General features: G+C 38.1%; 1 protein-coding gene, 3 non-coding genes and 1 pseudogene across 6 annotated transcripts in view; 4 read left to right on the top strand and 1 right to left on the bottom strand.

Moving 5' to 3' along the window:
• The window catches only part of mcama (melanoma cell adhesion molecule a), a 59,468-nt gene that overhangs the window by 38,834 nt on the left and 4,513 nt on the right, over positions 1 to 16,121 (top strand). For 2 of the 3 annotated variants that reach the window (XM_008428554.3, XM_008428553.3), the window contains exons 2-13: positions 2,949 to 3,082; positions 3,601 to 3,829; positions 3,943 to 4,013; positions 4,541 to 4,628; positions 5,804 to 5,983; positions 9,185 to 9,312; positions 10,194 to 10,338; positions 10,719 to 10,834; positions 11,244 to 11,385; positions 11,584 to 11,714; positions 11,995 to 12,136; positions 14,055 to 14,090. In XM_008428554.3, coding sequence (XP_008426776.1) covers positions 2,949 to 3,082; positions 3,601 to 3,829; positions 3,943 to 4,013; positions 4,541 to 4,628; positions 5,804 to 5,983; positions 9,185 to 9,312; positions 10,194 to 10,338; positions 10,719 to 10,834; positions 11,244 to 11,385; positions 11,584 to 11,714; positions 11,995 to 12,136; positions 14,055 to 14,090 — 1,542 coding nt within the window. The remainder of the gene's footprint in view (positions 1 to 2,948; positions 3,083 to 3,600; positions 3,830 to 3,942; positions 4,014 to 4,540; positions 4,629 to 5,803; positions 5,984 to 9,184; positions 9,313 to 10,193; positions 10,339 to 10,718; positions 10,835 to 11,243; positions 11,386 to 11,583; positions 11,715 to 11,994; positions 12,137 to 14,054; positions 14,091 to 16,121) is intronic. The other variant, XM_081615440.1, reaches the window with a different exon arrangement.
• On the bottom strand, positions 6,734 to 6,848 carry LOC145554972 (U5 spliceosomal RNA). The gene has a single exon (XR_014091025.1). It is a non-coding gene; the product is annotated as a U5 spliceosomal RNA (small nuclear RNA).
• LOC145554971 (U5 spliceosomal RNA) lies at positions 7,534 to 7,647 on the top strand. Its single transcript, XR_014091024.1, has one exon. It is a non-coding gene; the product is annotated as a U5 spliceosomal RNA (small nuclear RNA).
• LOC145554973 (U5 spliceosomal RNA) lies at positions 8,468 to 8,575 on the top strand (annotated as a pseudogene).
• Positions 9,921 to 10,035, top strand: LOC145554965 (U5 spliceosomal RNA). Its single transcript, XR_014091019.1, has one exon. It is a non-coding gene; the product is annotated as a U5 spliceosomal RNA (small nuclear RNA).

Raw genomic sequence — 16,121 nt, 5'->3', positions numbered from 1 at the left:
TAAACCAAAAATTAGCTGCGCTGTTAGCGCATTAGCAGCTGTGTGCTCACCACTGTCTAACATACTCTATATAAAAAACAGTTTGGGAAGCTGAAATACTTAGCAGCAGTGCTACTTGACACACTGTTGGCTGGCATTTGCAAAGCAGCAAATCCAGGAGGGTATTTATTTTTAGTGGTGCCAGTGTAAGCATCATCAGGAGGGGTATGGAGCGTAAACTTCTTGTGTGGGGGAAAAAAAATCAATTTCACAGCAGTTTGATCAACTAATAAATAGATTTGTAAACAGAAAAACGAAGTGTAATCTCAATATGTTTTAGTTTTACAAACCCACAATTGAGTTCTAGTTAGTTCTAGTCCCCTCCCCCCTTTATTTAATTATTTACTGTTTTTATGTGTTTTCTCAATTTCAGTCTTAGTTATTTTGTTAGTTTTAGTTAACTATAATGGTTTCAGGTTCTGTCATGAAATACAGAAAATAAAATGGAGTCTTTTTCTTTACCCCTGAATGAATTATCTCTGTATCACGCAGACACAGACAGCAGACAGACTCAAATGTATTCACCAGCACCCCGACAGGCAGCAGTTTTGGTTGTCAGGGTCTGCAGATCATGGGTCATGTGTGTTGGTGCTGCATTAAGTCACAACAGGAACAGATAAGAGCGGCCCCAGGTTGGCTTTGGGAGCCAAATCCGCAGCAGCCCCCCAGTGCTAATCGGATTAGCTGAAAAGTTAGCAGTATGGCCCCAAGGAGACACAACGTTTTTTACACTGACTTCTGCGACATTGTGTCTTCCTCAGCCTCCATAATCTCCTTCTTGTCTCAAAGCCCTTTCAGATCATCTGTATCGCAGTCGACAACAACAAACTGGAGGCGAGGTGAACTGGTTTTAACCTCTGCTGGGTGGGGGGTGGAGGTCTTTTCCACCCAGGTGGGGGAACAATGGCGTGCCCATTTCCTTAAAGAAATGGTTGGGTGAGCACCGCCAGAGGCAGGCGGGACAGAAATGAAAAAAAATGAGTTGAGAAATTATTGGTGGTGACGAAAAGGAGGAGAGAGAGGAAGAGGGTTGGGGGTGGTGGAGGCTGAATGGAGGCAGCAGGGTGGCAACTGAACTTCTAAAGCGCCTTCATGCATGGTCTGCTTCAGCCAACGCTGGAAACATGTAGGAGCACCCTGAACTTTAGCTCCGCCTGACTGTTCCTACTTTACCATTTAAAGCTGTTTGTTTAAAACAAAACGTTACAGTTCCTGCTACTGGGTGAAAATACTTTGGACCACAATAACTGGAACTTTGACCAAATGTGTATTGAGGATTTTAATGATGACACTTGACAAATTGAAATGTCTGCTTCTGATTTTTACAGTTGTTGTCTGTATGATGTGTTTATAATATTTTTATATTTTCATGATATAACACGCTTTGAGCTGCTATGCTATGCAAATGACTGATTGATTGACCTACATTCATATGATTCATATTCATATTACGTCTTATTGGGGTCATTGGAGATACGGAAGAAAATAGAAGGAAGAACTCTGTATTTTTTAAATGAATTTCCTAGAAAGAACTTGGAGATTTCTGAGTTTAAGAAGTCGGAAAGGTGCTGGAAAAACATCACATTTTGATATTAATTTCAGAAATTTTCTAGCAAAATCTTTGAAATTTTTTAGTTTAAAATATTTCAAATCTTCAACTTTTCAAACTCAGACAATTTCCAAGAAAACTTCAAATATTTTTTCTGTCAAATGTTCAGCTCAAAAGAAGAATAAAGAGGCCCACATTTTGATTCCACCACCATGCTTGACAGCTAGTTTATCTTTTAGGTTTTTAAACTTCACCAAGCATGTTTTTATGACTTTGTGGCTAAACAGTCAACATGTTTCTCCTTGGTTGTTGAATTATGCACCTTTTGTCTCTTCCACTAAACTTTACATTACTCTGCTTGGATGTAGCACTGTCTAATGTTGGTCTAATACATTATTAATTACTCTTATGTAGCATTCTTTTTTTGTGATAAAGTGAATTTTGGGTTTTTATTTACTGTAAGCCATAATTTTCTAAATTGAGAAGTAAATGTAGAAGGAATATAAAAATATATGAGTTTTACTTTAATTGAATCATAGAATCTAACTTTATGTGACATTTTAACTTATTGAGATGCACTCCCATATATTTAAGCCTATTTTTATTATTTTTACTGTGTGTATTAGTGAAAATCCACAAGAAGTTCAAACTTCAGCATTTTTATTTCTATGTTTTTAAACACCATATGCAGTTCAAATAAATAAATAAAAGGCCCAAATTAATGATAGTAATGTCTATGAGGAATGAGCGTGAGAACAAAGTCCCACTTGCTAATGAGTTGAGGAAATTAAGTTACACTACACTGAACATAACAAAGCACCTAGCAGCAGTGTGAGAACATGGGAGAAAAAATGGGGTATTCTTTTAAGATCCCCAAAAGCAGATTAAAGAGAAAAAATGACTTTCTTTTGGTGTCATCCTTTTTTTTATTATTATTTGTCACTGCATGAATGGACCAATAGAACAGCTGCCAAGTTCAACATGGCTGAAAAGCTCTTGGCACATTGAATCAACAGCTCAGCGTCGAACTGGCCAGCCTTCCTTCAACTGCATTCCCAAAATGATGCCAAGGGAACCGATTTTTCTGGCCAAGATGTGGTTTTGTGGCTGCAGTCAGTCAGGCAGAAGGAAGATGAAAATGATGCCATGTAGAAAAGAAGCCTTTTTTTCTTCTTTCTTTGTGCCAACGTGTCTCCAGATCGGCTTGGGAGGACAGTGATCTGCCAAGCCCGCTGCACTGAGAATAAAGCTAAAGGTCAAAATTAGTTAGAAAGAACACAGTCGCTGTGAAATGGATGCATGGTTTATTGCAATTGTGGCTTTTCCACTTGATTTATGTGCATTTAAATGTGTATTACAGTGTGGGGCAAAGTGGAACTGACTATGAATGACAACCTGGAGGTGTACCTCGGTGACCCGGCTGAGATCCCCTGCCATTACAGCTTCACTGGTGTGAACGAAGAGCCCAGCTTCGTCATAATCCAGTGGTTTGTGGTGAGTAAACAGATAGTGTCCGTCTGGAACTAGCTGTTCCAGAAACAGTCATGGTTTCTGCTTCACTTGTAGCATAAAGGTTTAGATTGCTGTAATGTTCCATGGAGAATTGCGAGTTGATGCCTACAATTTTCACATTTATCTGATTAATCACAACACAGCAGCAGTGGTGGGCAACGATAATTAAAAAGTTAGTTGCTCTGACACTAAAATAGTAATATAAACATTAGTTCCACTTTTTCTAAAGGGCATCACCAACACAATATTTAGCGGAACATAATGCTAAAGCGTTAGCTTCTATTCAAACTATATCTGTCCTTAAAAGGCTACAATCCTTGAACACCACTTAAAAGATTTTAGCGCAGTTAAATGTGTTTCTTTTTTGCATACAAAGGTTCCAGACGGAATGTGTTTCTGGTCCTCAAGATGAGTTTAAGGCTTCTTTCTGCCGTCTCTTTGTTTCGTGAATGGAACGCCTCTGGAAGGCTCTTGACTATTCCTACCTGGTTTCTCTTCAGAGATCTGCAGGAAACGGCTCACGGATGCGGATCTTCTACAGTGACATCAACCAGCAGATAGTCGACAACAACACAGACTACAGCGACCGCATGGAGGTGACCTCAGACCAGAGAGGAAACACACTCCTGATTCAAAACATCCAGCTCTCTGACGAGAAGGAGTTCTTCTGCGAGGTCAACGGGCAGGAGGCTGGCAATGCCGAACGCAAGACTCACCTCAGGGTTTTTGGTAAGACAACGCACAAAAATGACAAAGTATAACCTAATAGAAGATGTAAACACCTTAAACATCTTCAGTTGCAAACGTAACTGTTATAATTGACCAAATATCTCATTTTTCAGCTCCTCCAGAGGCTCCAGAAATTGAAGGCATCCCTAATGGGATTTCTGTGACCAACATGATGCCATCTAAGGTGGGTCAACTCAGTCTGAAGGTCAACAAATGCAATAAAATCCTAAAAAAAAATCTGGATAAATGAAACCAGGGGTGATGGTAGGCGGGTACGGTTGGGTACTGAGTACCCCAAAAAGATTTAGCAGGGGTACGCAGTACCTGCAAGAGAGGGTAGCGGCTGTCTGCTGTAAAAAAAATCAATCGGTTCACTGTGCAGCCGGTTAAGTATTAAGTTTAGATTGACAATGGTATATTAAAACCATTAATTTAAGTAGGATTTTTCTTCATTCTATCAGGTTTAAAATTTCAAATCTTACTTGACTTAAAAATATCTTAAAAGCAAAATTAAATGTAACTTACAAACATTTGCTGCTGCTGTCGTTGTAAATTGTGACAAGAAATTTTGCCTACTTGGAGAAGAGCTACAAAGAAATAATTTTGTATATATAATCTGCCAATGGAATATATATATTCCATTGTCATAGAGCCCCCAAGAATTTAAAACTACTTTCACCCCTGATTGAAACTCTATACAAACCCTTCCAGGTGGCGTCATGTGAGGTTCGCAAAGGATTTCCTAAACCCAACATCACCTGGTACAAGGATAACGAGCCACTGATGCCTCAAGTAGGACGTAAGTTTTGAATGCTGAGGCTTTTCCTCCTTATCTTAGAGTATTTATATCAAATTTTACGTGATTACGTGATTGTTTTACGTGAGGTTTAACCACTGGCTTAGCAACAGGTTTGCTGAAAATTTTAAAATAAGAAATACCCACAAAATAATTTATATATCAGTACTGATAGCACAGTTAGCCTGTTAGAAAAAGTACAGTCCTTCATGGGTAAGTATTTAAAAAGTACTTGCATGGTAATTACTTACATATTTCTAAAGCTTGGTTTAACTTTGCTTGCTAAAGGTTAGTACCTGTAGAATCAAGAAATCCTGTAAACATGTCTGACAACATGAAGTAGGCTAAAAACATGCGTTTTGCTAGATATGAAACTATTGTAGCTTAGAGTACCTTGTGTTGTTCTGCTCCTTATTTTCATTGTCATAGTCATTGTGAGAAAAGCATTGATAAAGGTAAAATATGTGGAAATGTTTGATAACCTTTACAGGGTCTATAAAGAATATTCAAACAACCCACCCATTTTCTGGTAACAACTCAAAGATTTTTAGTGTGTGGAAAATGAGTTTCTTCAAAAACTGCCGATTGTTAAGTCACAATCAAATGATCACTGCCCTGTTATCTAGCAACCCCAACCAAGCCCAGCACCGTTACCTAGCAACCAAAGCCGAGTTGGTCAGCTGGTTTTACTGCTCTATGCGCTGCACAATGGCTGCTGGAAAAGACAAGTGCTCAGTTGTTGACTTACCATCCAGAAGACACTTGCTGCATTATTATTGGTTGTTCTGGAAGTTCCACTTCTACTTTTTAAGTATGTATGGTTGTCTAATTGTGTATCTGTTTGCAGCTATTTTCACAAGCGAGTTTAAATGTTGTGTTGGGAGTTGTGGCCAGCAGCAGCTTATTTGGATTTAAAATGACAAGATGCCCTAAAACAACTCATTCTGAAAGCATCTCAAAATTGACAGAACTGACCATATAAAATCTCATTATCTCAAACTGATTGTGTGCAAATATGTAATTAACGTGTTCAACAAAGCATAATAGCATTTACACCCAAAGGATGCTGACTACTTGAATAATCAGGTCTTTTAACATTTTCAACCACAGAAGTTCACATGAGCTGATTCAAACACTTCATTTTGACATTGTTTCTTGCTGTGTTTTCACTGTTCCAGAGGTAAATGTGATCATCCTGGTGACCCGGGAGCCCAGAGGCTTCTACTCTGTGCAGAGCACCCTGGAGTACAGGATACTGAAGGAGGACAAGGACTCCCATTTCTCCTGTGAGGTCAGCTTCTCTGTCCCGGGAGCCATCAGGACGAGGATGTCCCAAAGCATCAATGTCACCGTTCACTGTGAGTTTCATACGGTTATACTGACCTGCAGTGACTTACTGCAGTAGAGCAGTAAGTCACTAATTAAAGTCTAATGCTGTCTGTTTCACCTCGATTCTTGACTGTAATTGTCTCCAAGTTTTGTCACCATAATTGCCTGACAACGCTTTAATTAGTTTGGCTCAATGCTTCCAGGCTTTGCAGTTAGATAAACAGTTTCCTTGCTGTTCTGTATTGTTTCCAGTTCTGTTGCTAATTTCAGTATTTTCACATCAAACCATACTTTTTTTTTTATTTGACTTGCAGTTCGCTTGCTTCTCCTAGGGAGTTTATTGTTTTGCATTCAGCTGTAAAAGATGCTAATGTAATTGAACTTGTACATTGTGAGTGGAATATTCATAAAAACGCCCACGATGGAAATGCTAAAGCCAGTAAATCCGCAGTGCTGGGGAAAACGCCTGGAAAATGGAGGAAAACTGGTGCACAGAGGTTAGACGTTCAGATTTAAAATCTCTTCATCCCTTTCTGATTTGTCTGTTTGCTGAGTTTGTTAAAATCTGAATATTTTACAAAGCTTCTCCATCAATCTTAAAAATGAATCTTAGTTAAAATTCAAGGACAGAAAAAACATCTAGATTAAAATAATTACACCGTTGGGTGTAAGATAAACAGTCCTGGCAAACTAGCAACAACTCCACCCAAAAACACCAGAAGAGTGCAGAAAAAAGAAAATTAACTTACTTGAGTTTTAACATTGAACATGAAATGAACACCCTACTGAACAACAGGGTATTAAAAACTTGGGTTATACTCTTGTTGTTCCTCTCCATGGAAATCTTTAATAAAAGGTGAAATATTTATACAAATTGAAGAGAAACAAGAGTGCATGACCTGCTAATGGGTAGATGTCCCATTTCTCCTTTCACCATACCTACGTCACTGACGGTGCTATTCGACTGAACAATACTTTATGGGCACCGAAAAGCTGGCCACGCCTCTATTTTTTTTACCAGTTTAAAGTCTTTTTAAATAATATATTTTTTTCCATTTCAAAAGTTTTTTCCAGTGGCAGTTTTTTTTTACACTTTCAGTTTCAAACTTTTTCCAGTTTTAAAATAAATGTAAAGTTTTAATTTTTTTTGTTTGTTTTAGTTTCAAATGTTATTCTTATGAACAAACTTTATGGCCCCAATTTAAGTCCATAGCACTCAGTTTTTGTTCAGCACAAAGATTTGGTCGTTCAGACATGCAGCAACATTCGATGGCCTCGTTGAGGACTAAGGCCTCAATATGTGGGCTGAACTTTACCCCTGCACACCACTTGCAGGAAATTATTCCTAAATAAAGAGATTTCAATCTGCTTTGTTGTGCATAGTTTTAGAATGAGGTGTTAAGGCTTTACACAGACAATGCACTGAAATCATAAAATAACACAATGTTCCAAGTCTCACTGTATTTTAATATTGAACAATAAAAGGAGCACCACATTGAACAGCAGAGGGGATAGCACCATCAGTGAAGTGGGTATGGTGACAGGAGAAATGGGGCACCTAATACTACCAGCAGGTCATGCACTCTTGTTTCTCTTCAATTCGTATAAATCTTTCGCCTTTTACTAAAGAGTTCCGTGGAGAGGAACAACAAGAGTTAAACCCAATTTTTGATACCCTGCTGGTTAGTGGGGTATTCTTTTTGTGTTAAATATGAAAACAAAGTTATTACTAAAATTCTGAGTATTACAGTTCTTACAATATCTCTGGTATATTAAAATGCCTTAAGAATCAATCGAGTCAACTTTTCTTGTTTCATAGACATCCTTTTATATATGTTACATGTGCAATGAAGAAATATTTTTTTACTTAACTTTGAGAGCATGAGAAATGCTAAAGACAGACTGAAAATGCTGTGAAAATGTATCAATATATTTTTCCCACATCACATGCTCATAGAGTATCGATAATATTTCAACAGGACCAACAGTTTTGAGACTGAAAAAAACAAACATCTTAAAACTAGTTATGAGTATTTTTTACATTTTCAAAACTTTTTATATATTTTTTCCTTTTGAACAAACTTTATGGCCCAAATTTATCTCCCTAGGACTTAGTTTTCATTCAGGACAAAGCAGAGTGTTGTCGCCATAAAAGCCTACAACAAAACAGGAAAAAGTCACTAGATTTGTTGATGGTCACTGTTTTGTAAAAAGTCACTAGTGGAATCTGAAAAGTTGCTAAAAATAGTGGCAAAGTGCTTTGCTACATTGCATAAAAGCGTACATAATTTTCATATCTAGAATTCATTCAAATTCAAAAATACTTTACTGATCCCACAGGGAAATGATGTGGAAACTCATATTAAATTCAAATCTTCAAATAAAGTGGTTAAAAAACATAGATGTGGCCAGCTTTTTGGTTCCCACAATGCATTGCTATAGTCAAATAGCACCGTCAGTGAAGTGGGTATGGTGACAGGAGAAATGAGGCACCTACAGCATTAGCAGGTCATGCACTCTTGTTTATCTTCATATTGTATAAATCTTTTGCCTTTGATTTCCGTGGAGAGGAACAGCAAGAGTTTAACCCAATTGTTTAATACCCTGCAGATTAGTGGGGTGCTCATTCTATGTTCAATATTACAACTTAAGTAAGTTAATAGTAAGGTTGAGATTCACAAATCAGTCACAGATATAAAATGGTGCCCAGTGTGATTTGAGCACATGGTGATACACTGTAACATTTAGTCTGTTCACTATTTTAAGCTTTCAGAATGAGCTGTTTTAGGCTCCACACACAGTGTATCACCCTTTTTTATCTGACTATATTGTAAATTTCAACATTACTATTAACTTATTCAGCATTTTAATATCTAATATAATCTAAAATCACTCTTTAAAAGTGGCTTTTTGAGTTTTAATTTGGAGAAGTCATTTGTAATGTTGACTGTGTTGTTCCAGTTGGGTTTTTGTTTTTTATGAACATCAGATCATTTACATATTTTGCCAGTAAACCCAATCTGCAGGTTCAGCTGTATCAAATAAAACTTCCTCTGGTTATTGTTGAAACAGTTTTGTAAATAGCCAGACTGGATCTGTCAGCATTATGGAAATGATCTTGCGAAGTGACTTTACCAGCATGGTGAATAAGCCTGCCTAATTTAGTTTATTTCTTTGTGTGCGTGTGTGTGCGTGTGTGTGCGTGTGTGTGCGTGCGTTCGTGTGTGCAGACCCCACCACCATGATGGAGCTGTGGAAGGATTCGCCGCAGGGCTTGGTCAAAGAGGGGGATACCGTAGAGCTGCGTTGCCAGGGTGACGGCAACCCCCCGCCGATCTTCATTTTCAGCAAGGAACAAGTAAGAATGGAGCGTCTTTTCTCACCCTGCATCCCCCGAGAGCGAGTGAGTGACACACAAGAGACACGCAGAGAGTGTTTTTGAAATGCAGCGCTCTCAGCGTCCTGTGCAGACACGAGCGTGGAGGGTCTGTGAGGACAGGTCCAGACCGGGTCTGAGACCGGAGGCCATGTTGGCGAGCAGGGCTCGTTCCCACGTCAGACACACATTCATTGTGTCTCTGGAGAACACAAAGGCTCAGCTGACTGCAGGCTGAGCGTTTCCTAATCAGCCGGTTGGCAGACTTGGTCAGACAGAGTAATTTGAAGAAAGGGAACATGTGATGGAAACAACACATTTTAGAAATATATTCAGGCTTAAAGCTGCAGTATGCAAAAAATATTTTTTATATATATTTGTTAAAAACTGTCACCATGTCGTGGCGGTGTGGTATGAGACAGATAATCTGTGAAAAAAATCAAGCTCCCAGTACTGCCAGTGCTAATTAGAAACAACCAGAGTGAGATATTTAAGTTTTTGAGTTTTTATGTTGCTCAGTCAAATAGCGCCGTCAGTGAAGTTGGTATGATGACAGGAGAAATGAGGCACCTACAGCATTAGCAGGTCATGGGCTCTTGTTTCTCTTCAAATCGTATAAATCTTTCGCCTTTTACTAAAGATTTCCGTGGAGAGGAACAACAAGAGTTTAACCCAATTTTTTGATACCCTGCTAATTGGTGGGGGTTTTTTTCTGTGTTAAATATAAAATCATTAAGTTATTTCTAAAATTCTGAGTGTTACAGGAGGTGGGTCTTAGCATTGTCAATCATGGGTGTATGTGCCTCTCACCTGAGGCACCATCTTCCCTCTCCCTTGGAAACTAAATGCAGTTTCATTTTCAGGAGCCGGATGCGCCGCTGGAGAGCAGAGGTGATGTCCTGATTCTGCCGTCTGTGTCCCGGAAAGACAGCGGCATCTACCAGTGCCGTGTGCTGGACTCTGCTGGACAAACAGAGATCAAAGAAGAGGTCACGCTCACGGTGCATTGTACGTAGGAAAACATACGACACGCCTGCACACCGAACTGCATTTCTGCAGAATTATTCTGTACTTTAGTATTTAGAGACGTTGGAGTTCAATTTCTGATTCAGGGCTGGCTGACGATGGGATATTTTAGGTTTTGTTCTGTGAGGCGTAAAACATCTTTGTGTAGAAATGTGATATCCAGCATTCTTCCAAATAGCTAAATCTGGAAAGTTAGACATTTTCTGGAATAAATAAGGACATTTTCAAGTTTGAAAAGTCGAAAATTTTCTAGGAGATTGAGCTCAGAATAAAAAAAAAACAAACTTGGGCATTTCTGACATTGGTTTCTTGTGAGTGTGTGTGTTCATGTGTGCGCGCATGTGTGTCATGTCCCATTTCAGATTTGGACCCGGCTGTTGTGGTTCCAAAAGAGTTGGAGTATATGGACAAAGGTGAAAATCTGGTGGCATCGTGCAACGCCCTGTCCTCTCTGAAAACTGTAACCATGTGGTACAAGGTAACTTCATTTCAGTTTGAAGTTATTACCTGTTGCTTGTGCAGTTTTTCCTTCAACAAAACCTTCCATCAATGTGCTAGGATACAGGGATTTCTGAGTGGCCAAGTACTTTGGCTGGACTAAATTTCCCATAAACTCTTGAATGGGCTTTTATAAAACTCTCAACACTGCAGTTATTCCCTGTTGCTTATGCACTTTTGCCTTCCACTAAACTTTCCATGAACATGTTTGGATACAAGGACATTCTTTAGCTCACTTGACAGCTGTCCAATCAGCAGTCTTCCCCCTGATTGTTGTGGCCATAAAGTTAGTGCTGTTAGTGAATTGACCATTGTGATGATGTTCTGGCGTTCTGGTGGCGTCGCTGACCTTGGGGTCGTGTCTGGATGTTTGCTATGGGTTTGTTTAGGAAGGGAAGCAGGTGGGTCATGGCAACACGCTGCACCTGAATGATGCCACCTACGAGACGAGTGGACGGTACGTTTGCGAGGTGACCGTTCCCTCTCTGCCCTCCCTGCACACCAACGGCTCGGTTAACATCATCGTCCAAGGTCAGTGAGCTGCTGCTGCTAACTTCCTGTTACCTTTTAAGGTCAGAGCTTTGAGTTCTGATAGTTTCTAGAGGACGTTCAGGGTTATGAAGACGTAAATGAAATAGGGTGAAGTGTTTTTATGGGTATATTGCAGCATGTTGGTGAATGTTTACTAGAACTGGATCTGGTGAATGTTTGTGGTGGCTGTTCCTCCAGGCGGGCCTCAGTTGGCCGGCATGGAGGACGAGGTCCAGCTGGAGGAAGTGGCCGGCCACACGCTGAACCTGAGCTGTGAGGCCCGCGGGCATCCACTGCCCAGCATCACCTGGAGCATCACAGGCAGCCAGGTAACTGTTCATCCAACCATACATCCAACTGTGCATCCAACTATTGCATTGTATACAAACTCGACAATGCTTCTGATAAAACTATCCTTTGGCTGGAGTCTAACAGTTGGTAAAGGCAGCACTAAATAAAGACAAATATATGAACATTTGCTTTGGAAGTTTTAAAAAAGAGACGTGCTGGATTTGTTTTCATGAAACCTTTAGTTAGATTCAGTTTGTCCATTTTTTAAGAGAGATGTCGATAACTTTTGCATAAATAAAAATGTCTCTTTCTCTGTAGAACTGGCAAGAAGTGATGAGCAAAGCAAACGACCACATGACTCACAGCATGGTGTCGGTCAAGATCAACTCGGACGTCAGCGCCGTTTGTAACGCGTCCAACAACCAGGGCACTGAGGTCAAGGTCTTCAGCATCAAAGCCAGTAAGCGTCTCTTTCTTATGTATATTGAACAACATGCAAGTTAAATTATCTGATTTAAAATTTGGAAATTGTTTGATGAATGAGTCACAGCTGTTTTTCTTCCTCCTAATCTAGCCCATTTAAACCGAGTTGTTGTTCAACCTTAAGATGTTAAATTTATTGTTTGATTTGCTAAAGAAATTCTAGACATTAAATAATATTTCTCACAAGATAAATTCACTAAAGAGTGTTTAATAAAGTTTTTAAGTCTGACTCATTCATTTTAGCTTAAAAGACAAATTATGCAATACTATCAAATTTGTTTGATTCATTTTTTTGAATTAGACATTTGAAACAAAGGTTTGAGGATGTTTACTTCTGTTATTGTGTTATTATGGGCTGATATTGATTAAAATAAAACACCTGTGGAAAATGAAAATAGGATTCCTGCTCAGTTTTGGAAATACTGGGATCTGTGTTTTTTATTTGCCAAAGCTGAAAAAGTTTGAACTGACAAGACACAACCATTGATGAACCCTCCCCTACATTTAGATGATTTATCTGGCATTGTGGAGTAATGTCTCATGACCTGCATGAATCGACACATAGTTCTTTAATCCAACCCTTTTGGTTAAAAATGATGTCAGGTTTTCTTAATCCAGCATGATCCACATTAGATGTTGGAAACTCTGAAGAATAAAGCGGAGCTCTTTTGCTGTAGTTCATTCAACCTGCCAGGTATCCGCTGCAGTCGACTCTTGGCTCATTTTGCCCCTCCAGCAATTTGAAGAAAAGATTCCCAAGACGAACACATATAAAAATTCAAATGACTGTATGTGGTCTTTGTGTTTTTTATTACATCCAAAAATTTGGGTCAAATTTACTTACAAATTCAAGGCATTTTTTTCAAATTTTTTGACTTTCCTTAGAATTGGAGAGTCTATCTGTGTCCAAACGTTTTTGATAATTAGATTGAAAAAACACTGGACTCTTTCAAATCCCTCTCACCTCGAGTCAGTTAGTGAGAGACGGGAGTGTCGAGGGAAGGGAGTTTGATTGTTTTTCTAGTTGTATATGCCAGCATTGTCATGGTTTCTACTTGTTGAAGTCAAGCTAATTTAGGCTAGTTAGGGTTCATATCAATATATACAAAAGTTGTAAATAGCTAACTTAGAAAACACCCAAAACTTCTCCTTTCTAATGTGTTCGTTGATTTGATCAAATCTTTGACTTTGTCTGAATTCACGTCTCATGATTTATTCCACATCTACATGTTAAGGTTGTCAAAGTCCAGCTAGGAAAGCTGACCTACTTCCCTGTCCCTCGCTATTGTTTATTTAATTTAAACTTTTTAGTAGCCTCTGAAATGTGATACCTTGATATCTAGTTGTAGTGTTGACAGTAGCAGCAAATAATAGTGTCCATTTTTTTCATATGTTATGTGCACATTTAGATATATATTGACAACTTAACAGCTAAAACCAATGCTATCACCGGCGAGCAGTTTTTAGCCCTCCAGCAGGGAGCTGGGGTGGGACCTTGAGCAGGTGACGTCACGCTGCAATGTATCATGGGCATCACTGTCAAGTTGGGTTTGGATATGCTTTGTTCATGGGCCTCTAACTTTAAAATAAAGCATTACAAAAAAAATTTTTTACACTTGCTTATGGTGTGTTCACTGATCAGACACTGATACGATTTTTCAGTTTCAGAGCAGGCCAAGACGAAAACCGACCAATTCTGGTCACCAGCCGAATTCTTGTTGCATCTTTAACAACAACCAGCTGATAAATGATCACAGTTTGCTCTTTGACCAAATGTTTAACACAGTAAAAGCAGGTTTGCACTAATTTTAAAGGATGTGTGTGTTTATGTGTTGGATTAACGTTGGTGGACGTGAACTTCTTCCCACTCTGAGTGTTGTTTTACTCGTCCACAGTTCCCAGGGTCACCCGTACTGCTCCCTTCTCTCCCGGTAAGACGATTACCGCCCTGCAGTCTCCAATGTTGCAGATTTCCAGCTCAAACGCTTTCCTCTCAATGTTACGCTTTTCACCAACATCCGTATGTGACAATGCAGGCCTGCAGTAGGCCATGCATTATTTACAGGCATTCCACCCCAAGACTGTCTTTAGCTTACTGGCACATCTTTGAGTTAGCCCTTGGGTGTTTTTAAATATTCTGTTTGATTTTTAGCGTTAAAAAAAAAAAAAAAAATCTTAACGCCAGCAAATCCCAGATACTCGGATCCAACACGCTGCAGCTATAAAATATTATTTGTTTATGCCAGAATTTTTTAAGTAAACAAAAATCAGCAATGTGGAAAAAGACAGCTAGACATTAATCGTGTTTTATGGTTGGTTTAACATACCGGGTTAATTTACACTTCAACTTTGAGGGGGTTGCAATTATCAGGCAGTTTTCTGACTTAATCTGGGCTGTTAGTTCGTATCGTTAAATCTTTGCTGGACTCTGGGGGAAAACACGGAGTCTGACATAAAAACAACAGAGGGAAAAATCTGGTCCAGAATGTTCCCAAACAACTTTTTACTGCTTTTCTTTTTGTTTACGGCTATTCTAAACTAATGCAGTCAGAATAAATTACATCATCAACACTTGGTGCAATAAAAGGTTAAATGTTTCTCTCACTTTTTATTGAGTCAGTACATTTAAAGACTAATCCTATTATATTGGAAGGCAACTGTTCACTTAGTTAAAAACTGATGGAGTCCATTTATGATTGATAAGTGAAGTGAGGGACAGATTCTAGAAGAAATATATTAAGAGTTTTTTTTCTTGTTAGGTTTTACTAGAACAATTCAAGGAGTCTGCACAGAGTGATTCAACATCCGGAGCTATTTGCTGCAATACTGATTTTTTTTCTTGTGTTGCTTTCAAAATAGTTTCTCTGAGCATAAAACTTCCTTATAAAGTCTGGAGCAGTGTTGCTAAATTGCAGTTGCACCAATTGGTTTATATTTAACTTGTAGGAATGTAGTTTGGTTTATTTGCAGAATATCAAAGACTGAAGCTTCTTCTGGTTTAGATGGGTGAAAAAAAATCATGTTTATATTGACCGTGGAAAACCTGGACATAGAAACACATAAAAAAAGTTCAACCCTTTAGATTGTTTTGTAGGAGCAGCTTGGAGATAAAAATATGTTTTCAAATGTATTTTGTTTTTGTAAGGTTTTATGAAAACCTTACAATACCTATATTAAGGTCAGACTAAAATTTTTTTTTTTAAATATGAGAATAAAGTCAGAATATGAAGATGATAAGGTCATAACAGCAGAATAAAGACTCAATATCACCAGAAGAAAGCTGTAAAAATAATAGAAAGAAGTTGTTTTAATGAGACCAAAGCTTCTCATTGAAGATCTGATATTAGTTTATGATTCTTTCTTCTAAATAGGCATTTTGATGATGGTCTTAAAGTTCTGATACTATTAATAATTGGATGTGTTTAAAGATCGAGTATTTATTCATAAAACTGATGTTCAACATTCCTTATTTTAATTTATTATTTAATTATTTTTGGTTGAATTTATCATAAAATTACTTCTTTATTCTCTTAATATTATGAATTTTCTTCTATTAATTTGACTTTATTGGCAGACAACTTTATTATTACAGCTTTTTTTTTGCCATATTATGACTTTATTCTCATAATATTTTGACTTTATTTGTAAAAAAACATTTTTTCTTAGCCTGGCCACACTACTCTGTTATAAAAATGTAACATTAATTATAACATTAAATTATTTAGCATTCTTTTCAAATTCAAAAATACTTTATTGATCCAAAAAGGAAATTTAAATGTTGTTGCAACTCATAAGATTACAGACGTGCACATGCTTTAAACTTAATAAACCAAAAACGTGAAAATATTTTACTTTTTGAAAAAATTTGGTTCAAGTTTGGTTATTTTTTGACCCTGTTGGGGGAATTTTATTTTCAAATTTCCAATCAAATTTCCTTCCAAGACAGAACAATATTGTTCAGT

This window comes from Poecilia reticulata, chromosome 14 (genome assembly GCF_904066995.2).
Source record: "Poecilia reticulata chromosome 14, P_reticulata-male-v2, whole genome shotgun sequence".
NCBI lineage: Eukaryota > Metazoa > Chordata > Actinopteri > Cyprinodontiformes > Poeciliidae > Poecilia > Poecilia reticulata.
The sequence above is the reverse complement of the archived record's forward strand: the minus strand, read 5'-3'. Positions and strand labels throughout refer to the sequence as shown.